At 54.5% G+C, this 20,151-nt stretch overlaps 1 protein-coding gene across 2 annotated transcripts in view; it reads right to left on the bottom strand.

Moving 5' to 3' along the window:
• Positions 1-2,509: 2,509 nt before the first annotated feature.
• CEP164 (centrosomal protein 164) overlaps positions 2,510-20,151 on the bottom strand; it is a 33,795-nt gene continuing 16,153 nt past the window's right edge. For both annotated transcript variants that reach the window (XM_086627080.1, XM_086627079.1), the window contains 21 exons: positions 19,100-19,188; positions 17,328-17,477; positions 15,213-15,431; positions 13,881-14,012; positions 13,302-13,518; positions 12,645-12,722; positions 12,252-12,383; positions 11,829-11,951; positions 11,161-11,304; positions 10,856-10,939; positions 9,757-9,825; positions 9,267-9,445; positions 8,579-8,705; positions 8,096-8,163; positions 7,712-7,919; positions 6,545-6,652; positions 5,992-6,106; positions 4,687-5,022; positions 4,157-4,223; positions 3,500-3,622; positions 2,510-2,669 (listed from right to left, as the gene is read on the bottom strand). In XM_086627080.1, coding sequence (XP_086483206.1) covers positions 2,570-2,669; positions 3,500-3,622; positions 4,157-4,223; positions 4,687-5,022; positions 5,992-6,106; positions 6,545-6,652; positions 7,712-7,919; positions 8,096-8,163; positions 8,579-8,705; positions 9,267-9,445; positions 9,757-9,825; positions 10,856-10,939; positions 11,161-11,304; positions 11,829-11,951; positions 12,252-12,383; positions 12,645-12,722; positions 13,302-13,518; positions 13,881-14,012; positions 15,213-15,431; positions 17,328-17,477; positions 19,100-19,188 — 2,868 coding nt within the window. In that variant the 3' untranslated portion in view covers positions 2,510-2,569. The remainder of the gene's footprint in view (positions 2,670-3,499; positions 3,623-4,156; positions 4,224-4,686; positions 5,023-5,991; positions 6,107-6,544; positions 6,653-7,711; positions 7,920-8,095; positions 8,164-8,578; positions 8,706-9,266; positions 9,446-9,756; positions 9,826-10,855; positions 10,940-11,160; positions 11,305-11,828; positions 11,952-12,251; positions 12,384-12,644; positions 12,723-13,301; positions 13,519-13,880; positions 14,013-15,212; positions 15,432-17,327; positions 17,478-19,099; positions 19,189-20,151) is intronic.

Raw genomic sequence — 20,151 nt, 5'->3', positions numbered from 1 at the left:
CCCACCCCAAGTCACCGGAGAGCAGCTCCGGAGCAAAGCCCTGTTCCCCCCAGCACAACACAGCCCCATTTCCCAGAGAGAACTCCTCACCCGCTCCGGAAGAGACCCCAGCACTGTTGCCCAGGCCACGGGCAGCCCCTCCCTGGGCACGCAGCCCAGCTGGCCTTGGACCCTTCCTACACTCAGCCCGTCCTGCGACCTTGACATGGAGCTGCAGAGCAAGACAGCCCTTGTAGCAGGACTGGCTGACGGCTTTCCGACAAGGAAAGGAGACGAGCCCATGAAAAGCTGTCCTGCTGGCCACAAGCCCCAGGAAGAACTGCTTTTGTGGTTTCGTTTTTTAGCTTTTATCTGCCCCTGCATTTGCTACCCTGGCCAGATACTTAATAGAATAATGGTAATAAAACCGCAGCGAGCTGAAGTGGTCCTGGAAATTGCCAGAAATTACCTTGACAGGCCAAAATGTGAAACAGTCTACAGACAAGCGAGGGGGAGATGGGAAAGGTGGATATCTGGGGCTACAACGGAACATCTCGACAAGAAAACACAGAGCTACAAACACCATCACACAAAAGAGGGTCATGTTGATTTAATTTGCATACAAAACCAGATACAGCTGCTATGGCAGGTCTTAACAGGACAAAAGGAACAGGTTCCAAACCAAGTCATTGCTAAGAACACAGGTGTTTCTCCATGCTACTGAGGCGTGCTTCTCCGAACGCACGGACTGGACCCAGCAGTGTGGCTTTGGGCACGGCTGCCCTGTCTGCCACCAAGAGCCGGGCAATGGCAAGGAAAATCTCTACAGACAGATATGGCACAATCCAACAGTAATGGGAAACCTGTGTTTTGACACAGCCCTTCCTACAGAAGGGCTCCTCTGGACACTGCTGTTCCCTGTGGGCACCCGAGGGCTCCCTGTTTGGCCGGAGCCGGTAAGAGCTCACTCAGATGTCCTCAGCAAGGACACCAGTGGGATGTTCTCTGCTGGCAGCGCCTGCAGAAGAGCTACCCTGCACCTCGTTACAAGCAGAAGGTGGGAGAACAGGGACCTGACCAGAGGACTGAGGTGTCCTAGGGCAAAGGCTGGCGAAGTAATTAAAAAAATTCTAAGAAAACCAGCAAAAAAAATATACTTTAATGGTTTTAATTATGTTAATTGAAAAATATATTTCTATTTGTATGTAAACATTCCCCTGCCATGCTCACAGCATGAGCTGTTGTGCCAGCCCACGACACTCGGGAAGCAGAGCAGGAGGGGCTCTGCTTTACCCCACTGCACATCATTAGCCACCCCTAACGAGGAAAAACAGCACAAGAGGGTGCGGAGCAGCTCTACCACCCTCCCTGCATCAGCCATCTCCAAGGAGAACGGCTTCCAAGATGATTTCTCACAGACAGGACCCCTCCACACACAGATGATTTAATCAGACACAACACCGAGTGGTTCAGCATTTTTTCAAGCATAAAGTATTTCAAGCCAGCTCGGAAGAAACCCTGCCCAAGCCAGCCGAACGCCGCGTTTCCCACTCAGCAGTACAAAGCCCCAGTGCTCCCCACCGGTTACAGCAGCACCACCCACTCCCCTCGCTGCTCCGCACAGCCCCGACGTGTTCCGGATACGGCCCCTCGGAGCATTGCCGCTGCGGCCACCCGCTGAGCCCAGCAACCGCCCGCCCTCCCGCAGCCGCGCTGAGCTGCGCCCCCCGACACCTCAGCCCTGCCTCCCGCCCCGCGGAGCCCGTTCCACCGCCCCGTGAGACCCGCTCTCCCAGGAGCCGCAAAGTCAGGCTCCGGGCTGGGCACCAAGGGCCCGGGGCTGCCCCCTAGCCCAGCTCCACATCCTTCTCCCCAGGGCACCGCAGGATGCAGGTGGGGCTTTGTCCCCACGTTCACACTGGGCTGCGTTCCCGAATGGTGCCCGCACCAGCGGACGCTGCCCCGTGCTCTCTCGTCATGCCCCGTTGCCATCGGCACGCTCATAATGGAGAAAGAAGAGGGGGCGCTTTTCCAGAAGATCTGCCATGAAGAGACTCTCCCGGTTCAGTTCCTGTTGCTTCCACCCCCAGCAGAGCAGAATGTTTCCTGAGAGTCAGAACGTGCCGTTGCCCGATTCCAGCCCCATCCCGCTGCAGGGCAGATGACTCTGCCCGCTTGCCATGAAGCACTGGCTGGGCATCAGTGCGGACTCAGCTCCCGACACGTTTCCTCTAGCAAAGTCTCGGCTGGGTTCGCATCCTCCCCCTTGACCAGTTACTCAAAGTCCTCCGTGATTCACAGCTCCGGCTGGCGATCGCTGGAATACTAATGAGAGGACTGTTGATTTATCGAAGCCCTGGTATTTCGCCACTGGATTAAACAGTCTATAAAGTATATTTGGACACATTACAGGATCAGAAATATCCACCTGGGAAGTTCACTTCCTCCTTCCTCCGCTCTCCTGTAAAGAGACTATTTCAAGGGCACAGCACAAAGCTGCGGCAGAGGTGGCTGGGCAGCACCAAAACATGGTGTATGGCTGGGGAGGCTGCACGGAGCCCCCTGTCCCTGGAGCCACCTGTCCCACCTTTCAGTACCGGTACACCTTGATCTGTCTGTTCTCGTCCAGCCCCAGCTGCAGGAGGCTGGGGCTGCTGGCTGGAGCCTTCTGCGCACCTGGGAAGAGAGGTCTGGCAGCGGGTGAAGGAAAAGCCTGGCTCACCGGAGGGATCGGCACGCACGAGCACGGCCAGGAGCCAGCCTGGCACAAACGCACTGCCTGCTGCACCCGAGTCCAATGGAATTACAGGGGGATGAGGGAGCTCGGAGGAGCACCGCGCTCAGGGCAGCAGTGCGATCGGAGGCCCGAGAGATTTGCCACTAATATTGTGTACGCTGCAGAGGAGCTACTGCCAGCCCCCGCGTGATGCTGCTACAGCACAAACCTGGAAACGCCCCGCTAGCAGTGCCCACAGGTCTCGCTCTCTTGATCCAACCACATGCTACGATGTGCCTCAGAACCCCGCTGGGGGGAGAGCCCTGCCAGCCCTCGCTGCCCGGCCACCCTGACCACAGGCTGCTCAGCAGGCACTGCCCACAGCAGAGCCCCCGGTGCAGCTGGGGCTGTACCCATGGCACCAAGAGCAGGGCTACAAGACACTGCCTCCTCCTTCCCTGCCACCTCCTCCATTCTACACTCCACCAATTTTTTTAAATTCCCACATTACCAGCTCCAAGCACTGGGGATCAGGGCAGAGCGGCAGCACTGCAGAGCTTCACAGCACAACCAGCGAAAGGGGAGAGACTCTCAGTCAAGTACAGTTCCAAGAAGAGCAAACAGGTCACCCCTGCTCTAACTGCTAAACAGTGTATTTCCTTGCAGAACTGGACACTAACGGAGGCCAAGGCTCCGAAATTGCTGTTCAATGCTTTAGTGCTCCTGCTACACTCGCCTCCCGCGGTCTCCTGCCTGCTGCAGAAGCTGGAGTGCAATTAGAGACCAGACCCAGGCAAAGGATACACTTTGGAATCCCTCTTGAAGTCTTCTAGCCATTTCTTGTTGGTCTCAATCATTCGTTGAATACTCATCTTGTCTGGCTCACGGCTCTGGAGCTGGGAGTGCTGGAACAGCCGCACTTGCTCACTGTTGCACGCAAGAGACACACAGCACAAGTGGGGAAAAAAAAACAAGTGCAGGCAGACACAATCCCAGAGATCAGAGAGCAATGGGCTGCTACGGAAAGAGCCCCAGTTAACCTCTTTGCCCAAAGTCCTCTTGCCCAACCACGTCCTAGAGAAAGGCTGCAGCAGGCACCCGCTATCGGGCTGCTGCCCTCCTTTTCATCTGCGTAGCATCGGAGAGGTTCGGAGGGCAGCCTCCACCCCACCCACCCACCCTCGCCTGTCACGGCAGCAGGGCCAGCGTGGCCCAGTGCCAGCGCCCTCGGACCCTGGTCCTGGGACAAGGGTTATGGGCACAGCTACGATGGCAGCTTTACTGCCAAAGCTACAAGGCAGCACTGAGCCCATGGCAGCGAATAACTAAGAGCATCCACCTTGTCCACTTAATACACAGCGTAAGATTTCATTATCTACTTGTTACATGTGACCTATAAATCATTCCCAGAGAAATAAAAGCAGCACAACAGAACAGCAACTCAAGGAACAAGCCCCTTACTCTGCAGGCACGTATCCCAGCTTGTTGTCCAGAGGCTTGGAACTTCCACTGAGCAACGGGAACCCATCTGGAAAAGGGACATTAAATACAAGCCCCTCAACATCAACAGTCTTTACAACATCTGGGTGCGTTTGCTTTCCTGCTCCGTGCACACTGTCCCCACAAGCTGAGCCACCTGCCAAGGACAGCGGTGTGGAGGAAACAGAGATGGTGAACCCCATCTGCAATTCACAGGAGGCTTCCAGTGAAGCAGGGCTGTCTTCTCCTCCCTTCTGTAGTAACAACTGCTTTCCCAGGTGGATGTCAGAGGCCGAACTGCTCCAGAAGCAGGATGCTTCCCAAGCATCAGCTATATGCTGCCCTTCCTGGAATGAGGTTCTCATTCCTTATCTCATCAGCACCCTTCCCATCAGCAGCACCAGCAGACCTGCTCTTACCAGCCTTGAAAGGGTGAGACGGTTCAGACTGGCAGGGCTGTGAAATCAAAGCTGCAGGCAAGAAAGCAGATGGATTAAGGAGAGGAGACTTACCTGGGAAATACTTGTGCCATTTCTCCGCCAGGACGCTGTCCACCGACTGTCCAGCTGCCAAAGAGCTGCTAGAGCTCCGGCCAGTGCTCCAGGCCCACTGGTCCAGAGACACCCCGGTGGGGGACAGCAGGGAGCCACCCGCCTGCAGCTCTGCCAAGGAGGCGTACGTAGAAAGGGGGACGCCGTCGCGGGTCGTCGAGGAGAAGAGCCGGGGCTGGTGGTTGTTCAGAGAGCCCAAGATGCCAAGGACCCCGTTCAGCTCACTCGTGATATGGCGCAGAGAGCACTGGATCTTCTCTAGCTGGGGGACAGGCTGGAAATCAGTTCTTAAGTCAACTGGCAGAAGAAAGGAAAAGCAGGATCAGTGGGAAGGCACGGGAGACGCTGTACCCTGCACCACGCAGCCATTACCACAACCATGATCCCCTTGCAAACGGCAAGCCCTTTCAAGGGCTGTCCCCCTCACGCTGAAAGCCCCAGTACTGCACCCACCTGAGGCAAGACCCTGGCACAGGTGATGGTGGTGGTGGTCACACTTTGCTTCAACCGTCTCACCGCACACAAACTGAGCAGGAGGTGGAACGGATCGGTTGTGCTTTATGTGCTCATAAAAAGCAAAGCTCTCCAGGCCACCAGCCAGGCTGGAGGTGGAACCAGCAGCACTATGCCGGTACAAGGACCCATCTTACAGTGAGAGAAAAGCCTTAGGTTTCACATGTGCCTGCAGATATTTTACTGATCAGGGTCAGGGAGACCATCCCAGACTGGACAGATGGTCAGTGTTGCCACAGGGAAGTTTTCCAAGTTTTCTTGAAGCTTCAGCCTCGCCAGCCTCTCTGCAAGCAATGCAACCCTCCTGCCTTCCTGCTGTTTAGGGGGAACCCTTCTCCCCTGCACACCTCCAGCTACAGGCAACTCAGGGCAAGCAGAGAAGCACAAGCAGCAGACAGAGGGGAACGCAGCAGCCCCTCCTGCCACAGGTGTGAGGAGGAGGAAGCCTGGACACCCGCTGAAGGAAAGGCTGAAGCCAGGTTTTAAAGCCTGCTCTAAAAACAAAGGCAGACATCTAAAAAGCAAGTTCACGCGCAGATTCCACCTCTTTCATCTGCCAGTATAGGCAGGAAGTAAGTTTTTCAAATCAAACGTTACATACAGAGCAGTCCCGGTCACGGATAGCGGAGCTGCCTTGGGCACTAAGGAACACACGTGAGAACAGAAGGTACCTCTGAGGGGCAGGGGGAAAGCCAGAGCAGGTCCCAAGCACTCCCCATGGGGCACGGCACATCGAGCCTGTCGGGCACTTACGTTTCGGCTGACAGAGATTTACACTGGATGTGCTGTTTGTGTCCTCAGAGCTGCTGAGATCAAAAGTCACCATCTTCTTGCACGCAGCACCCTTCAGCGTATCTTCATCTGAAAGCTGGTCAAAAGGAAGGAAACACCACAAATGAAGCCTGCTGTCCTGTCCCTGAAACAGCAGAGCCACTGGAAAGCTGCCTGCAGCTGTCTGCGCAGGCAGGGCTGCAGCTGGGCACTGGCCAGGCGAAGGCAGCCCCATCTCCAGCCCAGCAGCACCATCTGAAAGTCGGGAACCTGCACAGCCTCTGGGAGAGGCACATGGGTGTGCTCGAGGTGAATCCAACAGCTGCCTTACTCTCCAACTCCGTGAGCAGCCTTCTGCCCCACCGTTCTGCTGTCAGAGAACATGTTTCTAAAACCCAGTTCCACTGGCCCTCCACCAGCTCACCAGCCCTCACAGGGACCAAGAGCCCTGTGGAGACTCCAGCCGAGAGGAGGAGACCAAGGGCTCCGAGCGGGAGCGCAGCAGGGGACAAGCAACAGCCATGCCAGTGGTTACCTCCTCCAGCAGCGAGGACTCCAGCTGGCCCAGCTTCTCCTCTTTCTTTTTGAGCAGCACCTGCCCTTTCCGCATAGCTGACCTCATCTTGTCCAGCTGCTTTTCTTCCTGCAGTGGATCAACAGCCATGCCAAAGAGGGAAATCAAACAAGAACAATGGGAAATGATCTACTTCAGCAGTCAAGGTACTTTCACTGCCTCGCTTCTACTCGGCACAGGAAATCTTGCTGCTGGAGTGAAACTGCTCCCAAGTCTTTGGGAGCACTGGAAGCAAAGCGTACAGAGCACATGCCTCGAAGCAAGTTCATCCTAAGGAAAAGGAGGTTTTCACAGAATGGTTTGGGTTGGAAGGGACCTCAAATATCATCTATATGACCTTCCCTGCCTTTGGTTGGCATGTCAGCAGAGCTGGCAAGTACTCAGAGATCCCTTCCCAAGCAAGGGTGAAATCACTGTAGAGGTACAACCATAGCCTTGTACCTACTGATGGGATAGATGGATGGATACCTGTCACTCCCTCTGCTATGAGGAGAAAGTGTTACGAAATTCGCATGACACAGGAATCCCTTTTTCCCCTACCAAATGCTTTCTCCATTTTTAAGGTCCCAAGAGCTCCAACTAATCATCAAGCTCCTGCAATCTATAGCAGGCTCCTGAGCCCTGGCTGTACTGCACTGACTGCTTCACAGATCCTTCCTAGTCCAAAGCACACAGCTCGAAACAGAATTGGAATGCTCTGCCCTGCAAGGCTCCGTGTCACGTTCAGACACCATGCAAGGTTGATAGGCTAAGCACAAACACACTGACACTTCCAGCTGCTCATCTGATGCACAGCAACATCCCTGTGATCCAAAGCCTGAGTGAGGTTCTTGTTAAGCCCGTTCCTCAGGCACTGCCTTTGCTCCCTATTCCTGAACAGCTCTTGGCCTTCCTGACGTAACCTCCACAGTCAGCCTGAGAGGAGAAGGACTCCAGCTCTTGTGTTACCACAAGGAAGACACAAGCAGGGACAAACATTGCATATCTATCAATAAAAGACATGCAAGATCTGGTTTCCAGGAGGACTGAACACCACAGCTGCCAGGCCAGTAATCAATCCCAGGGCTGCGTGTTCATTCGTGCAGCCACAACACCGACATCCCAACGCAGGCAGCACCAGGGGCTCACCTCCTCCAGGTTCTTGCGCATCCCCTCCAGGAGCTGGGACCTGTCAGGATCCTGCACCACCTCCTGTGCTTTCTGCATATCTTGGTGCCACTGCTGCTTTGCAGCTTTCAGTGCCATGTGCCTCCTCCTCATGGAGCGGGTCTGGCGCACCAGGAACTCCTTGGCATTCCTGATGGAGATGCCTTCCGCAGAGATGTAGCTCCTGACACTACACAAGAGAGACAGGCGTGCTCCTGGCTTTGTGCTCGCTGTGCCGTCCTGCGAGCCTCATGCAGCACCCTCCCCAAAACCGGCTTGCCAGTGTAGCACAAACCCAGCCCAAACCATTCGTTCGTAAAACCAAAGCAAAAGTGTTTTCCAGAAGCCGCTGGCGCAGATACTCACTGATCCAACTGGAAGTCACTGTCCTCCTGGCTTTGAGAGGGTGGGGAAGCAGGCTCTCTGGACAAGTGCTGGGGAGTTGAAACATTTCAACAACTAAGCAGTATGCATGGGAAACAGAACCTCAGGACCTCGCAAGAATCCAATTAGGAGCAAAACTTTGGAACGACATGGCCATGGTATCGCTCAGAGCTAAGACCAGCACCAGGGATGTTCTGTATGTGACCTCTTAAAGAGCAAAAGACATCTCTGTCCCTGACTCAAGCCCTGCCTTTGACTCCAAGGGCACTCAAGTATCCCACACTCCTTTCCCGTCAGTAATAAACTGAAATCAAAGACTACAAACACATCCACATCCTCCGGCAAAGAAAAACACACCACTGCATCTCAAGTGCGTTCACACAGAGGAGCCGAAGCTGGGATCTTCAAGGGAGTTACAGCCTCACATCTCACAAAGCCAACCCTTTTACAGCCTGCTTTACTCACAGCTTGAGTAGTTTCTCTCAGGTCTTCAACATGGAGCTCAGCTTTCCTTCTTGGAGACTCCACGCTTTCTTCTGCCTCCAGTTGTTTCAAAGTCTCCTGTTTGCTCCTGACAGCTGCCTCCAGCTCACTGGCACAAGAAAAGGCAAGTGGCAGCACTTGGTCAGCCTGCATGTCCATTACCCAGTAACCTGCCTGCAGCAGTGTCCAAAGTGACCTCTTGTTTCCTCCAGGAAAGGGCTTCAAACAGGCGAGAACACCAGTGCGGGATGTGCAGTGCCACGTCGAGCACAAGCCCTGGCTGGGCAGGGAGATGTTGCTTCACACCCATGTCGAGCAAGCCCTTACCCAGAAGCTCAGCCACCTCAGTGAAACCTTTTTTGTGTTTTACTGCCCCTCTCGGAGCATCTTTTTAACCTCGTAAGCCGGATGGGGAGAGGACAAACAGTGAACCCAACAAGCAGAGGTGACGGGACAAACTTTCCCAGCTGGGTATTAATGAATCTGGAAACAGAGCCCAGCACCTCCACACCCTCTCTGTGCAGTAAAACCACCACCAGGATTCTGAAGGAATATGGCGCAACACAGGGAAGCTCAAAGGCAAGGGAGAGCTCCAGGTCAGGTTAGAGAGGTTTTGGCTAGGGGCACAGGGTAGTTTTTTTGCATTAGAGAAAACGTCTCATCCACGCACCTGATGCGTTTCTGCAGCCTCTGGCTTCGGGTCTGCAACAAGTCCACCTGCGCCTCCAGCTCAGCTTTCTGGTCCTGGAGCTCTTCGAGAGACCTACGCAGTTGCCGGATGGACTCCAGGAGGCTGGCATGCTCCTTCCTGTTCTCCTCCAGGCAGAGCTGAGAAGCTAAAGCAGCTTTCTAGAAGAACAAGAAATCCCTTGCAGTCATTTCCACAACGCCAAAACGAAAGCACACAGCATACCAGAGACTTCACAGGAGGTCCCAGAGCTACAAAAGCACACACCAATCCTGGGAGAACAAGACTGTCTCTTCTTTTTGGGAAATGGCTCAGGCTCCTGGCAGGATGGCACCCCAGGCTGAGGCAGGGAGGGATTCTCAGGCTCCCTGGTTAGAAGCCACAGTTTGCTTTTTCAAAGCCATAGTCCCAGCGTGCTCGCTGCACCCCCAGAAGCGGCGCCGGCCCCTCTCCGCAGCTGAGGCATACGTACGTCTCTCTCCAGCTCAGTCTGTCTGTCCTCCTCCAGCAGCTGCTGCCTTTTCGTCCTCAGAGACTCCTCCTGTACAGATGAGAAGGTCGGTGAGTGTCAGCGAGGAGACTGCCGATGCTGAGCAGCACTGGAAGGACGGAGGTCAGGCCTAAGTCTCGGGACCATTTCAAAGCACGTGAGGATTGCTGTCGGTTTTGCTTTATTCCCCCCTGCTCCCCTCCTTTTATCTGGCTCCGGGTGAGAAGCTGGGGATATCTGCACTCCCATGGGAAGAACACCCCTTCCTGCTCGGCTGCGAGTTCTCAAGGCACATGGCCGCTCCTGCACGATCTCGCTGGTGGGAAGCCTCTGGCTGCCTCCAGCATTTCTCCACTTTTTTTTTTTTTTAATTCCTCACTCCAGAGCTGCTTGGAAAGGAAAGGTCAACAGAGGTGAGGTTATCTGCAGCTCTTGGCACAGGCCACGACTTCGAGATCTGGCAGGCAAGAGCATCAACCAGTGATTTTTTGCCAGCTCCACAGTAGCATTTGGAGTGCTTCCCTCTCCCACTCTGCTGCCCAAGATCCGGGAACGCTCGTTCCGGTTTTGCAGCAGCAGGCACAAGAGTAGGTAAGTCAGGAAGAGACCAACTAAAATCCAAAGCAATGCGGAGCAGGATGTGCTGCCTTGGAAGGATTTGATGATCCCTCTGTCACCCTTACAGCCGCTCACTGTTCCCAAAGCACTGGGCAAACTCGGGGCACTGGCTTTCACTGCAAGCATCAGCCTTGAGGCTGTACCACTAGGAATGGCTTTAAACTGAAAGAGGGTAGAGTTAGACTAGATCTAAGGAAGAACAGGTTGCCCAGAGAAGCTGTGGATGCCCCATCCCTGGAAGTGCTCCAGGCCAGGTTGGAAGAAGCTTTGAGCAACTTGGTGTAGTGGAAGGTGTCCCTGCCCATGGCAGGGGGGTTGGAACTAGATATTTGGCTCTGACTCGTGATAGAATTTTGACCTGTAACTCAGATGGCAGCAAAAGCCCTGGCTGAGCACCTCTGGAAGCAGCCAGAGTTGCAGCACAGGCAAGGGAAGCTCTGTGAGCCCAACGGGGCTGGCTCACCTGGCTGAGGAGCTGCGCTGATCTGGCTTGGACCTTCTTCGAGCGCATTTCTAGCTCCTTTTCCGAATCTCGGAGTTTTCTTTCCTGCAGAGAGGTGGGAGTTAAAGCCAGAACAGCCCAAGTCCCTCACTCAGCAAGCAGAGCCCTGCCACCAGGAGGAACAAAAACTGGGACAGCATGACCTGCTGCTTGTATCACCCTGGGCTGTGGAGGGCGGCAGGTGCACCGAGGTGTCACAGTACCCAGATCACCCCCGGGCAGGCTGAGTCACAACGACTTGCTAGGCAAAGCCTCCTCCTCCTCACCTTCTCCCTGTGCCTGCGCTGCAGCGCAGCGAGCCGCTCGTCCAGCTCTGCCTGCAGAGCTTTCACCTCTGCCTCGTGCAGCTGTCGCAGGCGTGCCATCTCGCTTCGCAGGCCTTCCAACAGCTCCGCTCGCCGCTTCCTCTCCTGTTTGTCGCAAAATATGGACAGGGAAAGCGGCTGAGTGAAGCTCAGGTTCTCCAGGAAGGCAACATGAACACGTGGGACACCCCTCTGGAACACCAGCTCATCGCACAGCGGCTCCTGCGCAAACTTCAAATTCAGCAGATGAAGATCTCTTGCTTAGAGGGACAACCTTGTTAAGGGAACAGCTCAAGAAAGAAGAAACAACCCATGAGACTAAGGGTTTGTCCCACACTGCTGACCATATTCAAATCAGGAGACAGAAGGCTTTCCAGAACAGGCACCTCCAAAAATGTGAACAATCTTCTCATACAAAAGTCTACAAACGCATGTGGGAGAGAGTATTTTGACATCTTTATCCTTATAAGCCCAGCCTTTACATCACGGCAACGATGCCCAGTTCTCCTAGAAGGAAGGAGACTTCCAGGAGCAGCTGGGATAGACAGGTCTGGCATGCAGTGGTGCCAGCCCAGCTGAGCAAGCCGCTACGGCCACCTCCCGAGCTCGCTGCTCTCCCCCAGCAGTACCTCCTCCTCATACTGATCCTGAACCCGTGCCAGGACCTCCTGGTGCTCCTCTTTCATCCTCTCCATTTTCCTTTCGTGGTCTTTTTCCACTTCCCGGCGTTTCTCTCTCATAAGCTCGCTGAGCTGTAGGGATGACATGGAAAGACATTTCCCTGAACTACGGCATTGCACCACGGTGGCTCCCGAGCACGCAGCCTCTCACACGAGGAGAAGGACCGAAGGTCAGAGGACTGGGCCAGCTGGACAAGGCTGTGGCCTGGGCAGCCCAAGGCAAATGCTCTGGTGAGCTGAGACACTGCAGGGGCTTCTCCCTTCCCCTGGGGCACCACTGTCACCCCAGGCACAGGACGTGGACTCTCAGACCTCACCGTGCAGCCAAGGATAGAAAGTGAAGAACCTTCACTTCACAAGATGAGTACTTGCCTCGTGTTCGTATTCCGCTACTCGATAGGCTTTTTGCTGCACTTTCTGCTCTGCTCTCTGCAAGTCGTCGTGCAGCTGAGCCTCCTCGCTCCTCTGTGCCTCTGCTATCTGCGTTTGCAGGCTGGAAATGACCTGCCATGAAAGCCACCCACAGAGACTTGTCACCCTTCTGACAAGATCCATTCAGTGCCCTCCTACAGGGAGCAAGCAGCATGGCAAAGACCAGTGTTTGCAGTCTCACCACCTCCTCCTTGGAGCATGTCCAAATGCTGAGCCAGACCAGAACCATGTTTATGAAGTGGAAAAAAGTTAATGCCACCCTCCCTGGCCACCTTTGGTGAGAGTGTGGGAAAAGAACAAACCTATTTACATTCTAAGGACACCATCTTTTACCTTATGATGCTTCTCCTCTGCTGCAGATTTCAGCTGCTGGAGTTCAGTTGCAAACTGTTTCTCTAGCTCTTCTACTGCCTACGAGAACATGAGCAAAAAGCCTGCTGAGAAACCTCTACGAGCAGGGACATGCTGTACAAGATGCCTTTGTAATTAACTTCTACCCATAAGCATCAAGAAGCACTACAGCAACCCCCTTCCAAACTGGATGACGTACAAGACGCCTTTATTCTCCGTGTGCTTTCCTTCCCAGCAGATCTCAATGGATTTCAGTCATGCTGGGCTGGAAGGACTACGAACCGCCCCGTTCGAGAGCTCTCCAGAGAACTGGAGCAGCAGCCAAAGAGGGATCCTGACCGGATAAAATGGCTCAGTTTACCTTGGCAGAGACACACTGTGACCTGTCTTTGTTCTTCAGACGCAACGTAGCCATTTAAATAATTGGTATTTAATCACCATTGCAATAAAAATGAGGAAGCTACTCCTCCCCACCTCGGTCATGCCTAACAGCATGCCTAGCACCTTCCCTTCATGCTCCAAGGCAGGCATTAGTAAAGCACACGCAGGTATCGAGTTTCAACGCTTTAGCCATTGCGGTGCAAGGCAGGCCAGCAAGAACAGCATGGGTCTGAGCCTGGCTGGCAATAAAGGTCTCACCTTCTGCTTTTCCCTGTCTAATCTCTCCTTGAGCTCACTCAGGAATTGCTCCTTCTGTTCTTCCAGCTCAGTCCTTTCTCTCTGCTGAGCTTCCTCCAATTCCAGCTTCATTTTCTCCAAATCAAGCTGCCACTTCCTCTCCAGGCTCTCCTTCTCCATCACCTGCTGGGACTCCCACTCTTCTCTTAGTTTCTGCAGTGCCACCTCTTGCTCTGCCCTGGTATGTTTGCAACAAGAACACGGGCAGAAGCAAGTCAGAATTCGGTGCTTTACCACTGGACTTCATTTAGGAACCAGAGGCAAGAGAAGATGCTGCTGTGGGATAGAACACAAAGCCAGGAGAAACAGAGAACCACAGCCTGCAGACTCACAAGGGCATCAGCTAAGGCCTTGGAAACAGAGAGCAAAGCAGTCAGGTGGAGACCCATCTGCCAACTAAGTAGTAAAGAAATAACGAGTAAGTTTTTCAGTGTCTGCCTTCTCCGATTGCTTTCGCAGGCCTTGAGAACATCATGCGAGACACGTCCCTCCCAAACCAGCAGAGCTGATGTCCCCAGGCACGGCAGCAGAACATCTCACCTCATCTTCTCCTTCTCTGCCTCTGTCTCTGCGGTGATTTTGGCTCGCAGCTTTGAGAGTCTCTCAGTTTCCTCCTTTCTGACACGCAGCTCTTCCTCCTCAGAAACCTTTGCCAAATCTTCTTTCAGAGCCCTGAGGGATGAGCAGCCAAAAAAAAGGTTCAGAAGGCTTAATATCTTCAGACGGCCTCCCCAGGGCATACAGCCCAGCTGTGCCTGCCCAAGTGATGCACTCCCAGGGCTCCTGACCCTTAGTTCTCCTCCGTACCTTCCGAACACGGTTGCTGGTGCAGACCCAGTCCCCGGGCGGCAGCCTTTGGGGTGCATTTTTAAAATGCACTGTATCATTACAGGTGGCACTTGGGGTTCCCCCCGCCGGGTAAATGGGATTAACTCCTACTCAACAGAAGCAGGCTCCCAGCCGAGGTACCTGGGCACATCAGCACACCTGCAAGCTTCATATTTTCACATGACACCCTTTTCACTACTGCTTTACTACTGCATAGGCTTTTTCCCTTCAAATATGATTTCCAAGTCTTCCTTCGCACCCACAACAGCATCCCCGTGATATTTCATGTCGAGACACTGTTTCTGGCTGGCTCAGCGTGCTAAGAGCGTAGGTATCGAGGCCACCAGCAATAAAACACAAGCTTGAGAAACGCCCAGCCCAGAGAGAGGACACAGCTCCCAGTACTGCCGTTAGACTCCCACGCGCTGGCTGGGTTTCACGCAGACATCCATGTCCTATCCCATGAAGCCCTGTTTGGGACCCCCTCCGTAAAACAAGCAGTACCCAGTTTCAAACAGTTCCTCTGGGGTCACCTCCTCTCCTCTATTGCTCCCATTGCAGCCCTGCGACTACCATTTGGCCCGGGATCCGAACGGCCGCCAGGCGGTAACGCTGCACGTGCCGAACGGGAAACTCCTCCCAGGCCAGCCACAAGAGATGGTTCAGAGCTCCGAAAGCTGCCTGCGCATCCACCACGGAGCTCGTCCTGCAGGACACGGGCAGATGCTCTCGCCTGCACGGAGAGTGCCTTCCCGAGGCAGCCCACCCTCTCTCCTCATCCGCTTTACGCATGCATGGCGCTGACAGCGGATCGCTGCTCGCTTCAAGACGCGCCGATCCCCACGCACGGGGCAGTCTGTGCCAGGCAGGGAGTCCCGTACTCCTCCTCCTCAAAAGCCACCTTCCTGCCTCCCTCACCCACAGCTCTGCAAACTAGCACTGCTTCCACAGTAGCCTGTAACAGCACAAGCCTGTGGCCACCAGCAACGAAATCGCAGGTAGAAAAGGCTCAGAAGGAGAAGATGGAGTAAAAGAAGGAAGTACCTGAGGGATTTTTCTTTTTGCTGACAAAGCTTCTGAGCTTCCTCCTCCTCTTGCTGCCTCATCTCCTCCTGGAATTGCTGAATTTTCTCCACCTTTGCTTGCAATAAATGCATTCTCTCTTGCTCAAGCTCTGTCACCAGCTCCTTGGCTATCCCCTCCAGAGATTCCTCACTAGGCTGCTTCAAGAGCTGCTCATGTTGGATTTCCTTCTCAGGTTGCCTGCCAAAAGGACAAAGCTTCTTCAGCAAAAGGGTGACGGAAAACTGAGCAACACAAAAGCAGCAGCAACACGCCCCAGACAGTACCAACTCTAAACCCGAAACCTCAGCAGTGCCCACTCCACAGGCATCCCTCTCGGCAAAGGGCACGGACGCGCGGAGCCCGCGCTGACGCCAGCCGCTCGCTGGCTGCGACGGAGCCCTCGCTCCCGAGCTCACCGGAGCAGGGAACAGCCGTGTAGAGGGTGCAGGGGCAGAAGCCAAGCTCGCTGCAGGAAAGGACTCCTTGCAAGGCTGGGGGGGAACACGCAGCACGTGCTCCAGGTTGAGCAGCGTGTTATCTCGGGTAAGAGACCGGGGATGTCCCTGCACACCGCCAGCAGGCCCCCTCGCTGGCTCCCACGGAAACTCGGGCTGATGAGTTAAACCCAGCCCTAGCAGCACCCCGGTCCCCAACGACCCTTATTTTGGCCCACCTTGCGAGGGCACAGCTTCACAAAGAATCCAGTAGCTCCAAAACCCTGGCCAGGGCTGCCGGGCACAACAGCTGCAGTCAGTGCCCATGCCCAGCCCAGGGCTTGGCAGCACCTTCCTGATGGACCAGGTATTTTTCTGCTATTGCAACATGAAGCATGCTGGGAGCTTGCCAGCTCTAGGCAACAGAAAGCCCTAAGTGCTCCAAAAATTCAAACCCAATCTGTTTCTAATTAAGTTTTTTTTCCAGACAGAGAGCAGCAAAACTATAAGGTCTGAGAGAGGCTGGAGGGGAAAATGAAGATTAGTCTAGGAACAGCATTTTTATTCTTTGCTAGCGCGAGCCGGAGCAGCAAGGTCTCATCGTGCTCCGAGACCACTGGCAAAAGGCAGAGGGACTTCTGTTTTGCCAGGAATCAGGGCAATAAGGGCCCCAAGTCAAAGAGAAAAGGTCACTTATGCAGCCATTAGCAAAAAAGAACGAGACAAAGGAAAGAGTCGTCGGGCTCTGGAAAAGTCCTGCCGTGCTAGCACTCGCCCGTAAGGCTGCGTGCTCCGGGCCAACTGCAGAGCTGCCCCCAGAGGGGTCATTTATAGGGCTGCTCAGCAAAGCCATTCAGCCCCCTCCACCTTTTCGTCACGTTCTTCCTTTTGCCCCAGTTCTCACTCAAAAAGAGATCCAGCCACACTCACGCTTACCCACTCGACAATTCCCAACAGAAAAAGGGAGACACTGTGCTGGTCTCTGCATCAAAGATTGCTTCCTTCTCCACTACTCCGTCCTGAGAGACACACTGCCTATTTTTTCCCAGTTACATCTGCTGATCTGTCATTTGACAGGGAAAGCAAAGTCAGCACAATCGCTTTTCCCGAGATGCTCTAACGCAGCGGAGCCGCGGGCACGCGGCTGCACAGGCCATCGGTTTCCTACAGCAACAGCTTCCGCCGGAGCCGGAGCGCTCCCGTCTCGCTCCCGCCAAGCCACCAACGCTCCCTGGGACTGTAAAAACGGGGTGAGTCGTTGGGTTTTTGCTGCTCCTCCCCAGTCTCAGCAGTGAGCTCGGGAGTCTGTGCGGAAGCGTTGATCCCCGGAGGGTGAAGGCGCACAGCCCCGTTGGCGACACCGCTAAGGAGGCAGCGGCTTTTCCAAGCGCAAAGCTCCGTACCACGGAGCCCCGTGCCACGGGCCCCGCGGGCTGAGCTGCTGTTCTCGCCCTCCCCGGTGCAGACGGTGCGCTTGGCACTCTCGCCAGCGGAACAGCTGCTTGGATTGGCACACGGAGATGTTCGAGCTCCGCTGTGCCCACCAAACCGCACCTCCTGGTGTGCGGACTTCACACGCCAGCTTCAAACACCACGAAGGGGAGCGAAAGGACAAAAGCTGTTTTGCTCACAACACTGGGGACTTAAATGAAGCCCTTACACTTTCCACAGGGCAGCGGGCTCCTCCACATCGATCAGGCTATCCAGTGATTCCTCCTCCAGCCCCTGCGCCACAGCCTCTTCTCCATTGGGATTTTCTGATGCCAAACACTTCTCTCCTGGTGTTTCACAAACACTTTGATCCCTCTCACTTTGCAGCACAAAAAAAAAGGTAACAGGAGACCAGATTAGCACAGATGAGATGCCAGTGGCTGCAGCAGGTAGACAAGACAGAGGGAAGACAGGATGTGCATGCGACTAGACAGGCACCAAGCCATGCCTGCCAACAGGACCCGTTTGTCCAACATGGGGCTGCCAAAGACACAGCAGAGCTCCAACCCATTCCCACCACCTCAAGCCCTGCCAGGCTAACGGGCAGCTGAGGATGTAACGGGTGTCAGTCTCAAAATGCCGAATCCCTTCCCTGGATTGTCCCCCCTCTCCTTCCAAGTCCTCAGAGGATCTCCCCAGGGTAAGTCAGCCCTATTAGCAATACTCACACTGTTGTCCAAATTACAGATGGAAATATTGGCAGGCATGTTTACATCTACAGTCCTACTTCATCTTGGAAGGACAGAAAGGGAGAAGGCAAGCACGAGCTAGCTTTACAGGCAGAGAGAAAGAAAGGACGCACAGCTGGGAAGCAGGTACCAAGTGATAAGGAGACAATTCCTGTGGGCAGAACATGTTTTCAGGGACCTTCACACAAATGGCTCCTCTAAGAAAACAGCTGCAAATCCCATGTGTGCACAGCCAGTCACCGAGATGGACTGCAGCTTCTTCCCTTCACGAGCTTCCCTGGCACAGGCAACAGCTTCTTGGTTGCCAGTGCCCCAGAGTACGTGTAACTCTGTGCAGAGGTACAGTGTTTTGACACAATTCATCTACAAATGCCACACGCCGCAGCTCTCAAAGGTGGAGGAGAAGGGCTCAGGAGCATGGAGCTCACTGCTCAGCACCGTACTTCAACTGTGTTAAACAAGTCACTAGAAACAGGCTGGAAGCAGCTCCCCTGAACAGTCTAGTCCTCACAGTAACTAAGGGTCTGGGAGCCCGCATCACTCTTGAGGTTCCAGCTGGTACACTCTAGAGAGTTGTCCACATACCAGGATACGGAATAGCTTAATGCTTACACTTGGTCAACCAGTGACCTGCTCTAGGCCACCCCTACAGAAGGCAGTGGAAGAGAACTGTGCCCATTGCAGCTGGGCTCTCCTGCCACCAGTAACAGGCACGAGGTCAGCCCTGGGAGCCTTCAGCTGCCAGCTGTGCCCAGTGCCAAGCCGGCAGCCCAGCCAGCCCAGCTGACCCCCCAGCTGACCGAGGCTGGGGCTGCCTCAGAACCAGAGAGGTCTGTCACGGGGCAGCGGCCAGTGGCCAAGTCTTCCACAGTCAAACATCACAGGGTGAAACAACGTTAACAGATTCAGACCATCTCGGCAAGAGCGTGACTTTCGCAGCCTCAAAGTCAGACAGCTGCAAGGGAAGCAGAAGCCAGCTCACATCTGGGGCAGTCACGAGGACATGAAAGACAGGCAGTTTTGCTGCCTACTGAGCCAGAAGGTGAAACAAAGCTGAGACAGTACTACGGAGGTGGCAGGAGGAGTGAGGGGTTTAGTGAGAAAGACTCTGCGAGAAGCTGCAGCACCTCAGGGTGTTCTCCAGGGGATGCCTGTGCAGGTCACAGTGACCAGAGCAGGGGCAGACAAGACAGGAAAGTCATCTGGAATTACAGCTGTCCATGCCTCCTTTCTCACTCTGCTTGTACCATACCTCTCAGCAGCTTTTGTTCTTTTGCTCTGCTCTTCCTCCTCTAGACCAGCTTTGCTCTGCTCTTCCTCCTCTGCTCCTGGCTCCCAGGCCTGCAGGTAAAAGCAAACAGCATGGAATTTGCTGGCTCCTTCACCATCAAAGCCTCTCAGGACCTCACAGCCGCTCTGCTGAAGGGCAGATCCTGGCTCCTTGCTCCGGAACACATCAGTTTGGGTGCTGCTAAGGAAGCCAGACCCCTCAGTTCACCCTCTGAGCAACTTCAGGTGGCTTGTTTTTGACATAGTAAGTACTTGAAATACAAATAGCAAATATTTGAACATGAAATAAATACTCAGCCGCTCCTTTTCCCACCTGCAGCTACCAGGTGCCTCTGTCCCTGCACAGGCACACACGGACACACGCTGTGCAGCTCACCCAGGGAGAGGGACAACTCCCCTCTGCAAGCTGTCAGCCCCACATGAGAACACAGTGAGGCCTCATCCTCCCTGTTCAGGTTTCTGGCCCCCCGAAGAGCAGCCCATTCCTAAATTTTTGGGGACAGAAAGAGCAGGTGAGCTCAGCCCTTGCCGTGGGGGAACGTACTGTGGAGCATGGCCAAAAGACCACAGAATTAAAACAGCAGTAACTTATGCAAATGTTCAGTGGAGCAAACAGCAGAAGGATTCCCTGCAAGTGCTGTCACCTTCCATCACATCAGCCTGGTCAGAGCTCTCCCAGGCAGCCCCCCCCAGCCCCGGTGTAAATAATGACTTCAATTCCCAAGAACCGACGAGCTCAGCAAATGTTTCCTGGCTCAAAACGGGCTCTGTCACAGCTGCCTGTAAGAGGAAAGAAGCCAGACAAACGGAGAACGAGGTCTTCCTGGGAACAGGGATAACCAGTCACAGAGTCATGCTGCTGAGCTCACAGCTGCACCCCTGCCCAGCGCACCTTTCCAGGAGGGCAGCCCCCACCAGAAGTCACGGGCTGCAGGAATCTCCGAACACATCTGGGAATGCCAAGAGAGCACCTGCCTGCAGGGAGTGAGGGCTGGTTTTAAGCCTTGTCTGAAG

Source organism: Tauraco erythrolophus, chromosome 26, assembly GCF_009769465.1.
Source record: "Tauraco erythrolophus isolate bTauEry1 chromosome 26, bTauEry1.pri, whole genome shotgun sequence".
Lineage (NCBI taxonomy): Eukaryota > Metazoa > Chordata > Aves > Musophagiformes > Musophagidae > Tauraco > Tauraco erythrolophus.
The sequence above is the reverse complement of the archived record's forward strand: the minus strand, read 5'-3'. Positions and strand labels throughout refer to the sequence as shown.